This window comes from Hippichthys cyanospilos, chromosome 9 (assembly GCF_059441005.1).
Source record: "Hippichthys cyanospilos isolate Australia breed blue-spotted pipefish chromosome 9, RoL_Hcya_1.0, whole genome shotgun sequence".
In the NCBI taxonomy this organism is placed as follows: Eukaryota; Metazoa; Chordata; class Actinopteri; order Syngnathiformes; family Syngnathidae; genus Hippichthys; species Hippichthys cyanospilos.
Window position 1 is genome coordinate 1,483,273 of NC_142377.1, and position 22,321 is coordinate 1,505,593.

The following is a 22,321-nucleotide window of genomic DNA, read 5'->3' on the forward strand; positions in this document are numbered from 1 at the left end:
CCTACCCTCACTCGTGAACAATACCCCAAGATACTTGAACTCCTCCACTTGGGGCAGGACCTCATCCCTGACCCGGAGAGGGCATTCCACCCTTTTCCGACTGAGGACAATGGTCTCAGATTTGGAGGTGCTGATCTTCATCCCAGCAGCTTCACACTCGGCTGCTAACCGCTCCAATGAGAGTTGAAGGTCACGGCCTGAAGAAGCCAACAGCACCACATCATCCGCAAAAAGCAAAGATGCAATGCTGAGGCTCCTAAGCCGGACACCTCAACGCTTCGGCTGCGCCTAGAAATTCTGTCCATAAAGGTAATGACCAGAATCGGTGACAAAGGGCAGCCTTTGAGTCCAACCCTCACTGGAAACGAATTCGACTTACTGTCGGAAATGCGGACCAAGCTCTGACATCGGTCGTACAGGGAGCGAACAGCCCATACCAGGGCGTCCGGTACCCCATACTCCCGAAGCACCACCCACAGAGATTCCTGAGGGACACGGTCGAACGCCTTCTCCAAGACCACAAAGCACATGTAAACTGGTTGGGCGAACTCCCATGCACCTTCGAGGATCCTGCCGAGGGTGTAGAGCTGGTCCACTGTTCCACGGCCAGGACGAAAACCACACTGCTCCTCCTGAATCTGAGACTCGACCTTGTGACGAACCCTCCTCTCCAGCACCCCTGAATAGACCTTACCGGTGAGGCTAGGAGTGTGATTCCCCTGTAGTTCGAACACACCCTCCGGTCCCCCTTCTTATAAAGGGGGACCACCACCCCAGTTTGCCAATCTAGGGGCACTGTCCCCGATGTCCACGCGATGTTGCAGAGGCTTGTCAGCCAAGACAGCCCTACAAAATTCAGAGCCTTCAAGAACTCCGGGCAGATCTCATCCACCCCTGGGGCCTTGCCATCAAGGAGTTTTTTGACCACTTCAGTGACTTCAGCCCCAGAGAGTACAGGAACAATAGGAACCTCGCAGCGGTCGCTACTCAGGCCCTAATAATAATAATCTGGAAAGGAACAATAGGGACCTCGCAGCGGTCGCTGCTCGGGCCCTAATAACCTGGAGAAAAACAAGAGGGCTCTCGCAGCGGTAGCTGCTTGGGCCCTAATAATCTGGAGAGGAACAATAGGGACCTCGCAGTAGTCATTGCTCGGGCCCTAATAATAATAATAATAACTAGAGCTGCAAGCAGCTATAAAGGGCCCTCGCAGACCTGTGCACGTTGGGTTATGAACAGGCCGGGGTATGAACAAGGAGTATGAACGATGAAAACTTAGTTGTAGATGACTTCAGTGCAGGACTCTTACCAAATATGTAAAATTTAGACAAGGTGGGACAATTTGGGTTGAGTTACTGCAGCTATTATTGTTACAGTTTTGTGACTCTCCATGCCGTATGGGCCACACCCACTGTGGAAACATCGTACTCATTTGTGGAGGGCATAAGGCATGGCCCCTGGCTTTTCAGAAAACATTTAAGGGATATCACTTCAAGGGGCTCAGCAGAGTACATAAAAACGTTAAGGATTTGCTATATTTTTTTCTGCCACTAGGTGGCGCTCGTACTATGATAAAAAATAGGCTTGTAGTTGTGTTTCACATTGGACTCCCATCCCATATACGAAGTTTTAAAAATATCAGATCGTCTAGGTCCAATTACAGCAACTTTTACCGTTTTCGCGAGACATCGAATTTTGAGTTGGCATAGAGGCCACGCCCTTCATTGAAAAGTCATAAAAGTTGAGAACCTTAATGTTCCAATGTGTCATAGCTTTTCTGACCATTTTTGAGTTCATTTAGTCAAACAGGCATTTCACAGTACATAAAAGTATAAAAAATGAGATGTTAGTCCGCCACTGGGTGGCGCTGTAAATGATTTGAAATTTTATCACATAGCTGTATTATTGCATGACGTTTAAAGTCCCAGGAAAGTTTCAGATGGTTTGAAGCTGTCATAGCTGAGTTATTAAGATTTTTGTCACTCTTGGCGAAGGAAATATTAAACATAATTTGAAGCTCCGCCCCCATCTTTTATGTCAAGAGATCTTCACGATATTTGGACTATGTGTGCCCCTCAGTTGGATAATGATTCATGCCAAAGTTGAAGGTAATGGGGTGAAGATTTTAAGAGAAAAAGGCACTAGTTTGAGACCAGCTAATGTCTAAGAATGGGACAAAACTGCACATTAAAAAAATTCATAACAATTTTTTTTGTACATCCTAGCACATCACTTTTATTGACTTTTTTGTAGGTCTTACAGTTCTTCATTAGCCTACAAAGTTTCATAGCTGTAGGTCAAACCAAACAGGATTGACTGTAATCTTTCGACTAATGACTTTTTGTGCAGCCACTAGGTGGCGCTAGCTTTAAACTGGAATATATTTTTGTCGCTATGTTCAGGAGAATATTTTTATCCAATGTGTGAAATTGTGAGAAGATCAGATCATCTGGGTCAAATTACAGCAACTTTTACTGGACAGATAAAGCTTCGGAATGAAAATGGTCACAGAGGCCACGCCCATTATCGAAACTTCGTAAAATTTAATGGAGGTCAGCAAGGCTGTCTAGAGGCTTGTCAGACTTAATTTCAGCAATATTACTTCAAAGGGCTCAGCTAAACACATAAAAACGTTTAAAAAATGCTATATTTTTGGCTGCCACTAGGTGGCGCTCACACTATAGCAAAAAATAAGTTGATAGGTGTATTCCGCATTGGAAATCCATCAAATATGTAATGTTTAGAAAAGATAAGACCATCTGGGTCCAAATACAGCAATTTTGTTCGTTTTCGCGAGAAATCAGACTGACATTTTTGTTTGCCACTAGGTGGCCTTATAAGCAATTTAAGATTTTTTTAAACACATGTGTTAAGGGCTTGAGTCTCCATGTGTCTGTGAAGTTTCAGATTTTTCCAAGCTTGGAAAGCTGAGTTATAAAGGTTTGTTTCACATGTGGCAAAGTAATCATCAAAGGCTTAATATGAAGCCCCGCCCCCAACATATTTGATTGCGGATCGTCACGAAAATTTGAACAATTGGGCCTCACAGTCAGATAAAACATCACAGCAAATTTGAAGTCGATCGGGTCAAGCGTTTGGGAGAAAAAAGGAGCAGTTCGGGACCTGCAAATGAGCAAAAACGGGCCAAAGGTGCACATTCAAAAATTCATAACTCTCTTTCTGTACATCTGAGCATATGGCTCACGCTGACTTTTTTGTAGGGCTTGAGGTCCTACATAAGGCTACAAATTTTTGTAGCTCTAGGTCAAATGGGCCGGGAGTAAGAGGCTATTTTCCACTCATAAGGCCATTTTGGGGCCAATTACAGACACTTTTTTTGTTTTGGCGAGTCATCTGACTTTGAAGTGGCGTGCAGACCACGCCCATTATCGAAAAGTCATAAAATTTTAAAATCTTAATATTCCATGTCTTAATGATATTCTGACCAATTTTCACTAGTTTTACTCAAACAGACTGAGCACAATACATGAAACTGTAAAAAATGACATTTTAATCAACCACTAGGCGGCGCTAGTAGGTATTGAAAAAAACTTTTTTCAAAGGTGTTAAAGACATAAGTTTCCATGTGTCTATGAAGTTTTAGATTTTTTTAAGCTAGTACATCAAAGTTATTAAGGTTTATGTCACTCTTGGCGAAGGAAAAATTGAACACATAATTTGAAGCCACGCCCCTATCATATATGTCAGCGGATCTGCACCAAATTTTGCCCACTTGTGCCCCTATGTGTGAATATGGACCACAGCAAATTTGAAGGCGATTGAGTAAAGCGTTTAGGAGAAACAAGGAGCAGTTTGGGACCTGCAAACGTGCAAAAATGGGCCAAAAATGCACATTCAAAAATTCATAACTCTTTTTCTGTACATCTGAGCACATGGCTCGCGCTGACTTTTTTGTAGGTCTCTAGGTCCTACATATGCCTAAAAATTTTCGTAGCTCTAGGTCAAACGGGCCGGGACCAGGTGCACTTTTTCGACCTTAGGTGGCGCTGCAGAGCCATTTTTTTTGCATTGTTTTGGGAAACACAAAAATATCCAATTTTTCACCGGGCCCGACAAATGTGCAAATTTTGGTGACTTTTCGTGCATGTTTAGGCCCTCAAAAATGGAAAAGCGCTGCACAGTAAATAATAATAATAACTAGAGCTGCAAGCAGCTATAAAGGGCCCTCGCAGACCTGTGCACGTTGGGGTATGAACAGGTCGGGGTATGAACAAGGACTATGAACGATGAAAAAGTAGTTGTAGATCACATCAGTGCAGGACTCTTACCAAATATGTCAAATTTAGACAAGGTGGGACAATGTGGGTGGAGTTACTGCAGCTTTTATTGTTCCAATTTTGTGACTTTCAATGCCATATAGGCCACAGCCACTGTCGAAACATCGTTCTGATTTGTGGAGGGCATAAAGCATGGCCACTGGCTTTTCAGAAAACATTTAAGGGATATCACTTCAAGGGGCTCAGCAGAGTACATAAAAACATTAAGGATTTGCTATATTTTTTGCTGCCATTAGGTGGCGCTTGTACTATGATAAAAATAGGCTTTAGGTGTGTTTCACATTGGACTCCCATCCCATATATGAAGTTTTGCAAACATCAGATCATGTAGGTCCAATTACAGCAACTTTTACCGTTTTGGCGAGACATCAGACTTTGAGTTTGCATAGAGGCCACGCCCTTTAATGAAAAGTCATATAAGTTGAGAACGTTAATGTTCCCATGTGTCATAGCTTTTCTGACCATTTTTGAGTTCATTTAGTCAAACAGGCATTTCACAGTACATAAAAGTATAAAAAATGAGATTTTTGTCCGCCACTGGGTGGCGCTGTAAATGATTTGAAAGTTTATCACATAGCTGTATTATTGCATGACTTTTAAAGTCCCAGGAAAGTTTCAGATGGTTTGAAGCTGTCATAGTTGAGTTATTAACATTTTTGTCACTCTTGGCGAAGGAAGTATTAAACATAATTTGAAGCTCCGCCCCCATCTTTTCTGTCAAGAGATCTTCACGATATTTGGACTATGTGTGCCCCTCAGTTGGATAATGATTCATGCCAAAGTTGAAGGTAATGGGGTGAATCGTTTAAGAGAAAAAGGCACTAGTTTGAGACCAGCTAATGTCTAAGAATGGGACAAAACTGCACATTAAAAAAATTCTTAACAATTTTTCTGTACATCCTAGCACATCACTTCTATTGACTTTTTTGTAGGTCTTGCAGTCCTTCATTTGCCTACAAAGTTTCATAGCTGTAGGTCAAACCAAACAGGATTGACTGTAATCTTTCGACTAATGACATTTTTTGCAGCCACTAGGTGGCGCTAGCTTTAAACTGGAATATATTTTTGTCGATATGTTCAGGAGAATATTTTCATCCAATGTGTGAAATTGTGAGAAAATCAGATCATCTGGGTCAAATTAGAGCAACTTTTACTGGACAGATAAAGCTTCGGAATGAAAATGGTCGTAGAGGCCACGCCCATTATCGAAACTTCGTAAAATTTGGTGGAGGTCAGCAGGGCTGTCTAGAGGCTTTTCAGACCTAATTTCAGCGATATTACATCAAAGGGCTCAGCTAAACACATAAAAACGTTTAAAAAATGCTCTATTTTTGGCTGCCACTAGGTGGCGCTCGCACTATAACAAAAAATATGTTGTTAGGTGTATTCCGCATTGGAAACCCATCAAATATATGAAGTTTAGAAAAGATAAGACCATCTGGGACCAAACACAGCAACTTTGTTCGTTTTGGCGAGACATCAGACTGACATTTGTGTTTGCCACTAGATGGCCTTATAAGCAATTGAAGATCTTTTGAAACACATGTGTTAAGGGCTTAAGTCTTCATGTGTGTGTGAAGTTTCAGATTTTTCCAAGCTTGTAAAGCTGAGTTATAAAGGTTTTTTTCACATGTGGCAAAGTAAACATCAAAGGCATAATATGAAGCCCCGCCCCCAACATATTTGTTGGCGGATCGTCACAAAAATTTGAACAATTGTGCCTCACAGTCAGATAAAACATCATAGCAAATTTGAAGTCGATCGGGTCAAGCGTTTGGGAGAAAAAAGGAGCAGTTCGGGACCTGCAAATGAGCAAAAACGGGCCAAAAGTGCACATTCAAAAATTCATAACTCTCTTTCTGTACATCTGAGCATATGGCTCGCGCTGACTTTTTTGTAGGGCTCGAGGTCCTACATAAGGCTACAAATTTTTGGAGCTCTAGGTCAAACGGGCCGGGAGTGAGAGGCTATTTTCCTCTCATAAGGCCATTTTGGGGCCAATTACAGCCACTTTTTTCGTTTTGGCGAGTCATCTGACTTTGAGGTGGCGTGCAGACTACGCCCATTATCGAAATGTCGTAAAATTTTAAAACCTTAATATTCCATGTCTTAATGATATTCTGACCAATTTTCATTTGTTTTACTCAAACAGACTGAGCACAATGCATGAAAGTGTAAAAAATAACATTTTAATCAACCACTAGGCGGCGCTAGTAGGTATTGAAAAAAACTTTTTTCAAAGGTGTTAAAGACATAAGTTTCCATGTGTCTATGAAGTTTTAGATTTTTTTAAGCTAGTACAACAAAGTTATTAAGGTTTATGTCACTCTTGGCGAAGGAAAAATTGAACACATAATTTGAAGCCACGCCCCTATCATATATGTCAGCGGATCTGCACCAAATTTTGCCCACTTGTGCCCCTATGTGTGAATATGGACCACAGCAAATTTGAAGGCGATTGAGTAAAGCGTTTAGGAGAAACAAGGAGCAGTTTGGGACCTGCAAACGTGCAAAAATGGGCCAAAAATGCACATTCAAAAATTCATAACTCTTTTTCTGTACATCTGAGCACATGGCTCGCGCTGACTTTTTTGTAGGTCTCTAGGTCCTACATATGCCTAAAAATTTTCGTAGCTCTAGGTCAAACGGGCCGGGACCAGGTGCACTTTTTCAACCTTAGGTGGCGCTGCAGAGCCATTTTTTTAGCATTGTTTTGGGAAACACAAAAATATCCAATTTTTCACCGGGCCCGACAAATGTGCAAATTTTGGTGACTTTTCGTGCATGTTTAGGCCCTCAAAAATGGAAAAGCGCTGCACAGTAAATAATAATAATAATAAGAATAACTAGAGCTGCAAGCAGCTATAAAGGGCCCTCGCAGACCTGTGCACGTTGGGGTATTAACAGGTCGGGGTATGAACAAGGACTATGAACGATGAAAAAGTAGTTGTAGATGACTTCAGTGCAGGACTCTTACCAAATATGTAAAATTTAGACAAGGTGGGACAATGTGGGTGGAGTTACTGCAGCTTTTATTGTTCCAATTTTGTGACTTTCAATGCGATATAGGCCACATTCACTGTCGAAACATCGTACTGATTTGCGGAGGGCATAAGGCATGGCCACTGGCTTTTCAAAAAACATTTAAGGGATGTCACTTCAAGGGGCTCAGCAGAGTACATAAAAACATTAAGGAATTGCTATATTTTTTGCTGCCACTAGGTGGCGCTCGTACTATGATTAAAAAATAGGCCTGTAGGTGTGTTTCACATTGGACTCCCATCCCATATATGAATTTTTAAAAATATATGATCGTCTAGGTCCAATTACAGCAACTTTTACCGTTTTCGCGAGACATCGGATTTTGAGTTGGCATAGAGGCCACGCCCTTTAATGAAAAGTCATAAAAGTTGAGAACCTTAATGTTCCAATGTGTCATAGCTTTTCTGACCATTTTTGAGGTCATTTAGTCAAACAGGCATTTCAGAGTACATAAAAGTATAAAAAATGAGATTTTTGTCCGCCACTGGGTGGCGCTGTAAATGATTTGAAAGTTTATCACATAGCTGTATTATTGCATTACTTTTAAAGGCCCAGGAAAGTTTCAGATGGTTTGAAGCTGTCATAGCTGAGTTAATAATATTTTTGTCACTCTTGGCGAAGGAAATATTAAACATAATTTGAAGCTCCGCCCCCATCTTTTATGTCAAGAGATCTTCACGATATTTGGCCTATGTGTGCCCCTCAGTTGGATAATGATTCATGCCAAAGTTGAAGGTAATGGGGTGAATCGTTTAAGAGAAAAAGGCACTAGTTTGAGACGAGCTAATGTCTAAGAATGGGACAAAACTGCACATTAAAAAAATTCATAACAATTTTTCTGTACATCTTAGCACATCACTTCTATTGACTTTTTTGTAGGTCTTGCAGTCCTTCATTTGCCTACAAAGTTTCATAGCTGTAGGTCAAACCAAACAGGATTGACTGTAATCTTTCGACTAATGACATTTTTTGCAGCCACTAGGTGGCGCTAGCTTTAAACTGGAATATATTTGTGTCGATATGTTCAGAAGAATATTATCATCCAATGTGTGAAATTGTGAGAAGATCAGATCATCTGGGTCAAATTACAGCAACTTTTACTGGACAGATAAAGCTTCGGAATGAAAATGGTCGTAGAGACCACGCCCATTATCGAAACTTCGTAAAATTTGGTGGAGGTCAGCAGAGCTGTCTAGAGGCTTTGCAGACTTAATTTCAGCGATATTACATCAAAGGGCTCAGCTAAACACATAAAAACGTTTAAAAAATGCTATATTTTTGGCTGCCACTAGGTGGCGCTCGCACTATAACAAAAAATACGTTGATAGGTGTATTCCGCATTGGAAACCCATCAAATATATGAAGTTTAGAAAAAATAAGACCATCTGGGACCAAACACAGCAACTTTGTTCGTTTTGGCGAGACATCAGACTGACATTTTTGTTTACCACTAGATGGCCTTATAAGCAATTGAAGATTTTTTTAAACACTTGTGTTAAGGGCTTAAGTCTTCATGTGTATGTGAAGTTTCAGATTTTTCTAAGCTTGTAAAGCTGAGTTATAAAGGTTTGTTTCACATGTGGCAAAGTAATCATCAAAGGCATAATATGAAGCCCCGCCCCCAACATATTTGATGGCGGATCATCCCGAAAATTTGAACAATTGTGCCTGACAGTCAGATAAAACATCACAGCAAATTTGAAGTCGATCGGGTCAAGCGTTTGGGAGAAAAAAGGAGCAGTTCGGGACCTGCAAATGAGCAAAAACGGGCCAAAAGTGCACATTCAAAAATTCATAACTCTCTTTCTGTACATCTGAGCATATGGCCCGCGCTGACTTTTTTGTAGGGCTCGAGGTCCTACATAAGACTACAAATTTTTGGAGCTCTAGGTCAAACGGGCCGGGAGTGAGAGGCTATTTTCCACTCATAAGGCCATTTTGGGGCCAATTACAGCCACTTTTTTCGTTTTGGCGAGTCATCTGACTTTGAGGTGGCGTGCAGACTACGCCCATTATCGAAAAGTCGTAAAATTTTAAAACCTTAATATTCCATGTCTTATTGATATTCTGACCAATTTTCATTTGTTTTACTCAAACAGACTGAGCACAATACATGAAAGTGTAAAAAATGACATTTTAATCAACCACTAGGCGGCGCTAGTAGGTATTTAAAAAAACGTTTTTGAAAGGTGTTAAAGACATAAGTTTCCATGTGTCTATGAAGTTTTAGATTTTTTTAAGCTAGTACATCAAAGTTATTAAGGTTTTTGTCCCTCTTGGCGAAGGAAAAATTGAACACATAATTTGAAGCCACGCCCCTATCATATATGCCAGCAGATCTGCACCAAATTTTGCCCACTTGTGCCCCTACGTGTGAATATGGACCACAGCAAATTTGAAGGTGATTGAGTAAAGCGTTTAGGAGAAACAAGGAGCAGTTTGGGACCTACAAACGTGCAAAAATGGGCCAAAAATGCACATTCAAAAATTCATAACTCTTTTTCTGTACATTTGAGCACATGGCTCGCGCTGACTTTTTTGTAGGTCTCTAGGTCCTACATATGCCTAAAAATTTTCGTAGCTCTAGGTCAAACGGGCCGGGACCAGGTGCACTTTTTCGACCTTAGGTGGCGCTGCAGAGCCATTGTTTTTGCATTGTTTTGGGAAACACAAAAATATCCAATTTTTCACCGGGCCCGACAAATGTGCAAATTTTGGTGACTTTTCGTGCATGTTTAGGCCCTCAAAAATGGAAAAGCGCTGCACAGTAAATAATAATAATAATAATAATAATAATAATAATAATAATCTGGAGAAAAACAAGAGGGCTCTCGCAGCGGTAGCTGCTCGGGCCCTAATAATCTGGAGAAAAACAAGAGGGCTCTCGCAGCGGTAGCTGCTCGGGCCCTAATAACTAGAGCTGCAAGCAGCTATAAAGGGCCCTCGCAGACCTGTGCACGTTGGGGTATGAACAGGTCGGGGTATGAACAAGGACTATGAATGATGAAAAAGTAGTTGTAGATCCCTTCAGTGCAGGACTCTTACCAAATATGTAAAATTTAGACAAGGTGGGACAATGTGGGTGGAGTAACTGCAGCTTTTATTGTTCCAATTTTGTGACTTTCAATGCCATATAGGCCACACCCACTGTCGAAACATCGTAGTGATTTGTGGAGGGCATAAGGCATGGCCACTGGCTTTTCAGAAAACATTTAAGGGATATCACTTCAAGGGGCTCAGCAGAGTACATAAAAATATTAAGGATTTGCTATATTTTTTGCTGCCACTAGGTGACGCTCGTACTATGATAAAAATCAGACTTGTAGGTGTGTTTCACATTGGACTCCCATCCCATATACGAAGTTAAAAAAATACCAGATCGTCTAGGTCCAATTACAGCAACTTTTACCGTTTTCGCGAGACATGGGATTTTGAGTTGGCATAGAGGCAACGCCCTTTATTGAAAAGTCATAAAAGTTGAGAACCTTAATGTTCCAATGTGTCATAGCTTTTCTGACCATTTTTTAGTTCATTTAGTCAAACAGGCATTTCACAGTACATAAAAGTATAAAAAATGAGATTTTTGTCCGCCACTGGGTGGCGCTGTAAATGATTTGAAAGTTTATCACATAGCTAAATTATTGCATTACTTTTAAAGGGCCAGGAAAGTTTCAGATGGTTTGAAGCTGTCATAGCTGAGTTATTAAGATTTTTGTCACTCTTGGCAAAGGAAGTATTAAACATAATTTGAAGCTCGGCCCGCATCTTTTATGTCAAGAGATCTTGACGATATTTGGCCTATGTGTGCCCCTCAGTTGGATAATGATTCATGCCAAAGTTGAAGGTAATGTGGTGAATCGTTTAAGAGAAAAAGACACTAGTTTGAGACCAGCTAACGTCTAACAATGGGACAAAACTGCACATTGAAAAAATTCATAACAATTTTTCTCTACATCCTAGCACATCACTTCTATTGACTTTTTTGTAGGTCTTGCAGTCCTTCATTTGCCTACAAAGTTTCATAGCTGTAGGTCAAACCAAACAGGATTGACTGTAATCTTTCGACTAATGACATTTTTTGCAGCCACTAGGTGGCGCTAGCTTTAAACTGGAATGTATTTTTGTTGATATGTTCAGGAGAATATTTTCATCCAATGTGTGAAATTGTGAGAAGATCAGATCATCTGGGTCAAATTACAGCAATTTTTACTGGACAGATAAAGCTTCTGAATGAAAATGGTCGTAGAGGCCACGCCCATTATCGAAACTTCGTAAAATTTGGTGGAGGTCAGCAAGGCTGTCTAGAGGCTTTTCAGACTTAATTTCAGCGATATTACTTCAAAGGGCTCAGCTAAACACATAAAAACGTTTAAAAAATGCTATATTTTTGGCTGCCACTAGGTGGCACTCAAACTATAACAAAAAATACGTTGATAGGTGTATTCCGCATTGGAAACTCATTAAATATATGAAGTTTAGAAAAGATAAGACTATCTGGGACCAAACACAGCAACTTTGTTCGTTTTTGCAAGACATCAGACTGACATTTTTGTTTGCCACTAGATGGCCTTATAAGCAATTGAAGGTTTTTTTAAACACTTGTGTTAAGGGCTTAAGTTTCCATGTGTCTGTGAAGTTTCAGATTTTTCCAAGCTTGTAAAGCTGAGTTATAAAGGTTTGTTTCACATGTGGCAAAGTAATCATCAAAGGCATAATATAAAGCCCCGCCCCCAACATATTTGTTGGCGGATCGTCACAAAAATTTGAACAATTGTGCCTCACAGTCAGATAAAACATCACAGCAAATTTGAAGGCGATCAGGTCAAGCGTTTGGGAGAAAAAAGGAGCAGTTCGGGACCTGCAAATGAGCAAAAACGGGCCAAAAGTGCACATTCAAAAATTCATAACTCTCTTTCTGTACATCTGAGCATATGGCTCGCGCTGACTTTTTTGTAGGGCTCGAGGTCCTACATAAGGCTACAAATTTTTGGAGCTCTAGGTCAAACGGGCCGGGAGTGAGAGGCTATTTTCCTCTCATAAGGCCATTTTGGGGCCAATTACAGCCACTTTTTTCGTTTTGGCGAGTCATCTGACTTTGAGGTGGCGTGCAGACTACGCCCATTATCGAAATGTCGTAAAATTTTAAAACCTTAATATTCCATGTCTTAATGATATTCTGACCAATTTTCATTTGTTTTACTCAAACAGACTGAGCACAATGCATGAAAGTGTAAAAAATAACATTTTAATCAACCACTAGGCGGCGCTAGTAGGTATTTAAAAAAAAAATTTCAAAGGTGTTAAAGACATAAGTTTCCATGTGTCTATGAAGTTTTAGATTTTTTTAAGCTAGTACAACAAAGTTATTAAGGTTTATGTCACTCTTGGCGAAGGAAAAATTGAACACATAATTTGAAGCCACGCCCCTATCATATATGTCAGCGGATCTGCACCAAATTTTGCCCAGTTGTGCCCCTATGTGTGAATATGGACCACAGCAAATTTGAAGGTGATTGAGTAAAGCGTTTAGGAGAAACAAGGAGCAGTTTGGGACCTTCAAACGTGCAAAAATGGGCCAAAATTGCACATTCAAAAATTCATAACTCTTTTTCTGTACATCTGAGCACATGGCTCGCGCTGACTTTTTTGTAGGTCTCTAGGTCCTACATATGGCTAAAAATTTTCGTAGCTCTAGGTCAAACAGGCCGGGACCAGGTGCACTTTTTCAACCTTAGGTGGCGCTGCAGAGCCTTTTTTTTTGCATTGTTTTGGAAAACAGAAAAATATCCAATTTTTCACCGGGCCCGACAAATGTGCAAATTTTGGTGACTTTTCGTGCATGTTTAGGCCCTCAAAAATGGAAAAGCGCTGCACAGTAAATAATAATAATAACTAGAGCTGCAAGCAGCTATAAAGGGCCCTCGCAGACCTGTGCATGTTGGGGTATGAACAGATCGGGGTATGAACAAGGACTATGAACAATGAAATACTAGTTGTAGATGACTTCAGTGCAGGACTCTTACCAAATATGTAAAATTTAGACAAGGTGGGACAATGTGGGTGGAGTTACTGCAGCTTTTATTGTTCCAATTTAGTGACTTTCAATGCCATATAGGCCACAGCCACTGTCGAAACATCGTACTGATTTGTGGAGGGCATAAGGCATGGCCACTGGCTTTTCAGAAAACATTTAAGGGATATCACTTCAAGGTGCTCAGCTGAGTACATAAAAACATTAAGGATTTGCTATATTTTTTGCTGCCACTAGGTGGTGCTCGTACTATGATAAAAAATAGGCTTGTAGGTGTGTTTCACATTGGACTCCCATCCCATATATGAAGTTTTGCAAACATCAGATCATCTAGGTCCAATTACAGCAACTTTTACCGTTTTGGGGAGACATCAGACTTTGAGTTTGCATAGAGGCCACGCCCTTTAATGAAAAGTCATAAAAGTTGAGAACCTTAATGTTCCAATGTGTCATAGCTTTTCTGACCATTTTTTAGTTCATTTAGTCAAACAGGCATTTCACAGTACATAAAAGTATAGAAAATGAGATTTTTGTCCGCCACTGGGTGGCGCTGTAATTGATTTGAAAGTTTATCACACAGCTGTATTCTTGCATTACTTTTAAAGGCCCAGGAAAGTTTCAGATGGTTTGAAGCTGTCATAGCTGAGTTATTAAGATTTTTGTCACTCTTGGCAAAGGAAGTATTAAACATAATTTGAAGCTCCGCCCCCATCTTTTATGTCAAGAGATCTTCACGATATTTGGACTATGTGTGCCCCTCAGTTGGATAATGATTCATGCCAAAGTTGAAGGTAATGGGGTGAATCGTTTAAGAGAAAAAGGCACTAGTTTGAGACCAGCTAATGTCTAAGAATGGGACAAAACTGCACATTAAAAAAATTCATAACAATTTTTCTGTTCATCCTAGCACATCACTTCTATTGACTTTTTTATAGGTCTTGCAGTCCTTCATTTGCCTACAAGGTTTCATGGCTGTAGGTCAAACCAAACAGGATTGACTGTAATCTGTCGACTAATGACATTTTTTGCAGCCACTAGGTGGCGCTAGCTTTAAACTTGAATATATTTTTGTCGATATGTTTAGGAGAATATTTTCATCCAATGTGTGAAATTGTGAGAAGATCAGATCATCTGGGTAAAATTACAGCAACTTTTACTGGACAGATAAAGCTTCAAAATGAAAATGGCCGTAGAGGCCACACCCATTATCGAAACTTCGTAAAATTTGGTGGAGGTCAGCAGGGCTGTCTAGAGGCTTTTCAGACTTAATTTCAGCGATAATACTTCAAAGGGCTCAGCTAAACACATAAAAATGTTTAAAAAATGCTATATTTTTGGCTGCCACTAGGTGGCGCTCGCACTATAACAAAAAATACGTTAATAGGTGTATTCCGCATTGGAAACCCATCAAATATATGAAGTTTAGAAAAGATAAGCCCATCTGGGACCAAACACAGCAACTTTGTTCGTTTTGGCCAGACATCAGACTGACATTTTTGTTTGCCACTAGATGGCTTTATAAGCAATTGAAGATTTTTTTAAACACTTGTGTTAAGGGCTTGAGTCTCCATGTGTCTGTGAATTTTCAGATTTTTACAAGCTTGTAAAGCTGAGTTATAAAGGTTTGTTTCACATGTGGCAAAGTAATCATTAAAGGCATAATATAAAGCCCCACCCCCAACATATTTGATGGCGGATCATCACAAAAATTTGAACAATTTTGCCTCACAGTCAGATAAAACATCACAGCAAATATGAAATCGATCAGGTCAAGCGTTTGGGAGAAAAAAGGAGCAGTTCGGGACCTGCAAATGAGCAAAAACAGGCCAAAAGTGCACATTCAAAAATTCATAACTCTCTTTCTGTACATCTGAGCATATGGCTCGCGCTGACTTTTTTGTAGGGCTCGAGGTCCTACATAAGGCTACAAATTTTTGGAGCTCTAGGTCAAACGGGCCGGGAGTGAGAGGCTATTTTCCACTCATAAGGCCATTTTGGGGCCAATTACAGCCACTTTTTTCGTTTTGGCGAGTCATCTGACTTAGAGGTGGCGTGCAGACTACGCCCATTATCGAAATGTCGTAAAATTTTAAAACCTTAATATTCCATGTCTTAATGATATTCTGACCAATTTTCATTTGTTTTACTCAAACAGACTGAGCACAATACATGAAAGTGTAAAAAATAACATTTTAATCAACCACTAGGCGGCGCTAGTAGGTATTTAAAAAAACTTTTTTCAAAGGTGTTAAAGACATAAGTTTCCATGTGTCAATGAAGTTTTAGATTTTTTTAAGCTAGTACAACAAAGTTATTAAGGTTTATGTCACTCTTGGCGAAGGAAAAATTGAAAACAGAATTTGAAGCCACGCCCCTATCATATATGTCAGCGGATCTGCACCAAATTTTGCCCAGTTGTGCCCCTATGTGTGAATATGGACCACAGCAAATTTGAAGGTGATTGAGTAAAGCGTTTAGGAGAAACAAGGAGCAGTTTGGGACCTGCAAACGTGCAAAAATGGGCCAAAAATGCACATTCAAAAATTCATAACTCTTTTTCTGTACATCTGAGCACATGGCTCGCGCTGACTTTTTTGTAGGTCTCTAGGTCCTACATATGCCTAAAAATTTTCGTAGCTCTAGGTCAAACGGGCCGGGACCAGGTGCACTTTTTCAACCTTAGGTGGCGCTGCAGAGCCATTTTTTTTGCATTGTTTTGGGAAACACAAAAATATCCAATTTTTCACCGGGCCCGACAAATGTGCAAATTTTGGTGACTTTTCGTGCATGTTTAGGCCCTCAAAAATGGAAAAGCGCTGCACAGTAAATAATAATAATAATAATAATAATAATAATAATAATCTGGAGAAAAACAAGAGGGCTCTCGCAGCGGTAGCTGCTCGGGCCCTAATAAGAATAATAATCTGGAGAAAAATAAGAGGGCTCTCGCAGCGGTAGCTGCTCGGGCCCTAATAATAATAATAAGAATAATAATCTGGAGAAAAACAAGAGGGCTCTCGCAGCGGTAGCTGCTCGGGCCCTAATAATAATCCGGAGAAAAACAAGAGGGCTCTCGCAGCGGTAGCTGCTCGGGCCCTAATAATAATCTGGAGAAAAACAAGAGGGCTCTCGCAGCGGTAGCTGCTCGGGCCCTAATAATCTGGAGAAAAACAAGAGGGCTCTCGCAGCGGTAGCTGCTCGGGCCCTAATAATAATAATAATAATCTGGACAGGAATAATAATAATAACTAGAGCTGCAAGCAGCTATAAAGGGCCCTCGCAGACCTGTGCATGTTGGGGTATGAGCAGTTCGGGGAATGAATAAGGACCATGAACGATGAAAAGTTAGTTTTAGATGACTTCAGTGGAGCACTTTTATCAAATTTGTAAAATTTAGAGAAGGTGGGATAATGTGGGTGTAGTAACTACAGCTTTTATTGTTACAGTTGTGTGACTTTGCGCTGTCGTATAGGCCCCGCACACACGAAACATCGTACTATTCGGTGGAGGGCATTAGGCGTGGCCAATGGCTTTTCAGACATTATTTAAGGGATATCACTTCAAGGGGCGAAGCAGAGTACATAAAAACGTTAAGAAATTGCTATATTTTTTGCTGCCACTAGGTGGCGCTCGTACTATGATTAAAAATAGGCTTGTAGGTGTGTTTCACATTAGATTATCTTCCCATATACGAAGTTTTGCAAATACCAGATCATCTAGGTCCAATTACAGCAACTTTTACCGTTTTGGCGAGACATCGGACTTTGAGTTGACATAGAGGCCAGGCCCTTTATTGAAAAGTCATAAAAGTTGAGAACCTTCATTTTCCACTGTGTTATAGCTTTTCTGATAATTTTTGAGTTCATTTAGTCAAACAGGTATTGCATAGTACATGAAAGTGTAAAAAATTTGATTTTTGTCCACCACTAGGTGGCGCTGTAAATGATTTGATAGTTCATCACATAGCTGTATTAGGGCATGACTTTTGAAGTCCCCGCAGAGTTTCACATGGTTTGAAGCTGAAACAGCTGAGTTATTAAGGGTTTTGTCACTCTTGGCGAAGGAAATAATCAAAATAATCTGAAGCTCTGCCCACATCTTACAAGTCATGGGATCTTCCCAATTTTTGGCAGATTTTTGTCGCTATATCTGCTTATAGTCCATGCCAACGTAGAAGGTAATCGGGTGAACCGTTTAAGAGAAAAAGGCACTAGTTTTAGACCAGCTATTGTCTAAGAATGGGGCAAAATTGCACATTAAAAAAATTCATAACTATTTTTCTGTACATCCTAGCACATCACTTCTATTGACTTTTTTGTAGGTCTTACAATTCTACATATGCCTAAAAAGTTTCATAGCAGGAGGTAAAACCAAACAGGGTTGATTGCAATCTTTCGACTAATGACATTTTTTGCAGCCACTAGGTGGCGCTAGCTTTAAACTGGAATATAAGTTTGTCGATGTCTTCAGGACTGGATTTTTATCCAATTTGTGAAATTGTGAGATCATCAGATCATCTGGGTCAGTCAAACTACAGCAGCTTTTACTGGTCCGAAAAAACTTCGGAGTGAAAATGGACGTAGAGGCCACGCCCATTATCGAAACTTCGCAAAATTTGGTGGCGGTCAGCAGGGCTGTCTAGAGGCTTAGTCCTCGCAGCAGAGGCTGCTTGGGCCCTAATAATCTGGAGAAAAACAAGAGAGTCCTGAAGAGATGCTGCTCAGGCCCTAACTAGAGCTGCAAGCAGCTATAATGGGCCCCCGCAGTGCGTGTATGTCCGAGTGTGTCACGGCATTTTCAGTGAATAGTAGAAGTCAATGTTTTAGAAAAGATCCAGCTTTCATTAGCATTTCTTCAGCGGGCGCAACTAAGTAAATGGAATCGGAAAAATTGTATTATTATTTTCAGCCACTAGGTGATTCTAGGACTTCAATGGAGTGTAAGTTTGTTTATGTTTGTAGGAATGGACTTTCATTCAACGTGTGAAATCACGATAAAATGAGATCACCTGGGTGAAATTACAGAAGCATTTACTGTTATGAAAAATCATCATAAAGAGCACTGCTGTATAGGCCACGGCCATTATCAAAACTTCGCAATATTTGGTGGAGGAAATTAGGTGTGTTTGAAGGCCTGTCAGAAAATAATTCAGTGATATTACTTCAAGTATTTGGACAGTTGACACATTGAAGAGTATTTTGTCCAAATAAGAGTCTGTTACCTCCCTACTTGAAGACAACTTAAGTAAATGAGATTTGAACAGAAATTCATAGCAGTGGAAAGGATAAGATCATGGTCCGAAGAATTAAACATCAAGGCCAAATTGTCCAAAAGGTGTAATCTTGTCACAAAACTATCCCCTTATTTTATGAATTTCTAGGATCACGCAATTCATCATGGGGTGCTTTGGGAGTGCAGGGTACCGAACCCCATTGACAGTCCCTCCTTTGAACTGTCACATTGTCTCTTTATTAGCATTCATAAACATATACAGTATACATGGTGACTGAGAACTTTAAAAAAAAAAAAAGTTAGATATGAATGCTTGAAAAATCTGACAAATATGCACACCAAAGACAAAAAAAGTTGGCATGACATAAAAATAAATGATAAAGAGGCAGCTGTACTCTCACTTTCCCCTATGATCACATGCAAATTAAAACAAACTCATTTTCTACTGGACTTATGTGGTATGGTATTTGTAATATGTCCACCAGACATTAGGAGCAAGTCTATTAAAAATATTTTTTTCTGCGATGGATGTTAGAATATTCATATTAAACTCACAAGTCATTGACATTAATTTGTTACAGATTCTAGTCACAAATTCAAAATATTGCACTGAAATTTAAAACACCCTGGAAGGCATGTTCATTATTTTCTTACAGAACCTTTGTGGTTTACAGGTTTGGAGAGTCCTGTTCCTCAGAGCTGCAAAGTAAGTATTTAATTTGTTCAAACTCAGATATGTAGTTTTAAAATCATGAACTAGAAATTATGAATATAAATAACCCTAACCCCAACCACTTGGGATTGAACATCCCTAATTTGTGTATTTATTTATTGTTCTACAAATGACTACCCATGTAAGTACAGAAGATGGCCATAAAGTCACTGAAGGAGCAGTTCACTCCAGCTAACACAATATATGTCTGCAGGGACAAACATGATACCCTCCCCCACAACACCCTATCCCCCCAAGATACTGTGGAGTTTTTACCCTGAACTGCTCTGAACAGAAGGGAAGATGCATACTGATAGGTGCAGTCACGTTTAAAAAGGCTTAGTATCTTATCTTTTTAGTCAGTATGCTGATTTTGCGGCTGGTCTAGGCTGGGATGGGATGGGATGGGATGGGATGGATGGATCAAACTCATCTGGACATTGGTAAAGCATGCATCTTATCGAAAAAAAAAAAGTGCACAATGCAGCTTTAAGAGGTAGCGGTAAAAATGTCTCCAAAAACTCAAAACAAAAATAAACATCAAGGTGATTTTCTGTTGGAAATTTAAACAATTATGGAACAGCATTGAAAAGATGAGAATCAATGTCTGAGTTTAAAAATAAGAAAAAAAGTTGTAAGATAAACACAAAAATATATATTACAAATAGGGCTTGTCTTGAAACTGCGTAAATGTCTGAACTTTAGGTGTGTATTAGGCTGAGTGCAATGATGTGTTTTGTGTGAATACAGAGGGTATCATGATTTAAAAATGGTTAAAGCCGTCAATTATCTTTCACTTACAGCAATCCCACATACAGTAATCCCTCATTTTTTGTGGTTAATTTTTTCAACGTGAAGGTATTTATACTATACAAATTGAAGACAAATATTACTGCAGTACACATATTGATGAGGGCAGGAGTAGCTACAACTCCGGGGCGTAGATGGAAACTCCTGCCCTCATCGGTCGATGGGTGCGTTGGGAGCCAATCACGTATCGTTTAGGAGTGAAAATCTAGGTTTACTGTTAGATAGACACAAGAGAGAGGAGGAAAGATACTTCCCCGGAGCGTCATGAATCTCTTAACTAGATTTATTTTGTAATGAATTGGAATTTCAAATGTAAACTCTGATTGTTCTCATCTTTGGTCAGCTAGAGGCTTCACTTAGACTTCTGGGCGCCATTCATATAACCATGGCTTGCCGTGAGACTATAGCCAAAGGGAAGGTTTAATCATCTAAGATAAGTAAATATGTGTACTGCAGTAGTTTGACGTCTGAGGAGTGTCCAAGGCAAGTGCATTTTTGTTATTTCTAATCCCTTTTATATCAAACATAGAATTTGAAGCAAAGTTGAAAGCAAGTCAGAGGATTTTCATAACATATTAAAAACATACAAAAATCTAAAAGCGCAAAAGAATGAATCTCATACCTCCTCATAGACATTATCATTGCGATCAAAGTCGCCTGCCTTTCTGGGAAGCACATGGATGTGCACATGCTGAAAGCAAATAAACAAGAGAAGCCAGTGTTTAGGGACTCTGCTGCATATAAAGGCACATATTTTCAACACTCGCTAATTATTTGACGAATTGATAAGACAAGTGTTTCTGCAGTCTTGTCATTAATTCAAAGAATCAAAAGGATGTCATTCATTTTCTTTCACCCCTGCATATTATCTGACTGGTTCTGTTGATTATTTCCTTGCTGTCTCAAACATGGCAGCCTGTATGATTAAGAGTGATTTGTTCTTCTGTATGGATGGTATGGTAAATGTCTTCAGGATGCTATTTTATTTGACTAAATATTTATGTAAGCTCTTAACTAACGTAACTGGACATTTTCAAAACGTATATTTTCCTACCCCAAAGGTGAAAAAAAACATGTAGTGTCTCGACGAGAGAGAAACATTGACGAGCAAACATATATAAGCCAATAAGTTGAAAAGAAGCAACATCGACAGCTCAAGACATATTTTATTTATTTTTTTAATTTATATATATATATTATATGCTACTGTTTTGGTTTGATCTTGAACCAAGGATACAATATGATGACAATATGATTCATTTTGTACTTTTGTTAATTTACTACAAATCTATCCGAAATCGCTGAGTATCTATTTGTGTTATTTTGATCGTCACTTTCTAGAGTGACTGTCCTATCTCGTAAAGTGTCACCAAAGTGGGTGCAGGAAGCACAAAGTTTATGCAAGGAAGGCACAATGCAATGCCCCCCAATGATCTTAGGGCATCTGTAATGGCTTCAACATATGAATAATAGTATTAAACAACCCACAGTTATTTATGCCAAATTTATAGGTTCGTACAGCCTTACATTCATTAAATATAATCCATTTCCTATTACAGTGTGTTTCAAATATAATCAAAGTAGATCCCACTGGATTTAGTCAGAATGACTCAATGAAGCATTAGTGAGTTTGAGCATTAGGATGTTTTTTTTTTACATGTGATCTGCCATTATTTTGATGCAACAATGTCTTCCCATGTCTGGAACGGTGTGGAACTGCTTGCCCCAGCCCTGAACTAATCTGTCAAAGATCTAGGAACCCTCCACCCCCTAAGCAGGCCAGTCACGACCCTGTCTTGTAGTCTGCAACCAGACCACTCTTGATTTGCGGGCCAGGGGCGGCACTGACAAGGTGACGTACAGTATGTGCTAGCGGCAGCCCAGGCCAATCATGCTGCAGGTCTGGCCAAGCACGCCCGCGGCAGTCTACAATCAGACCTCGCCAACAAGTTTGACAGGTGCTTTGGGGAATAACTAGAAAATAGAATAAAAAAAGGTGTGAATCACCCGCTTTGTTCAAAAACAGATTTAACAAGAGTGTGGTATAAAAATATAAAAGTCAAGCAAAGACATGAATAATATTAATTGAATGCATACACACTTTTATTTGTTTCTTATATCTATGGAAATGTATTTGAAAAGGCTTTATACTGTGAGGCTCATACATAAAATTATTTGTACCTGTTGTTTTGGGAT

The 22,321-nt window shown here is 39.7% G+C and overlaps 1 protein-coding gene across 6 annotated transcripts in view; it reads right to left on the minus strand.

The window, feature by feature from the left end:
• Positions 1–22,321, minus strand: part of fhit (fragile histidine triad diadenosine triphosphatase) — an 88,449-nt gene that overhangs the window by 13,770 nt on the left and 52,358 nt on the right. For 4 of the 6 annotated variants that reach the window (XM_088424160.1, XM_088424156.1, XM_088424159.1 and 1 more), the window contains exon 7: positions 20,748–20,816. The exons of the other annotated variants lie outside the window; for them this stretch is intronic. In XM_088424160.1, coding sequence (XP_088280286.1) covers positions 20,748–20,816 — 69 coding nt within the window. The remainder of the gene's footprint in view (positions 1–20,747; positions 20,817–22,321) is intronic. 6 annotated transcript variants of the gene reach the window in all.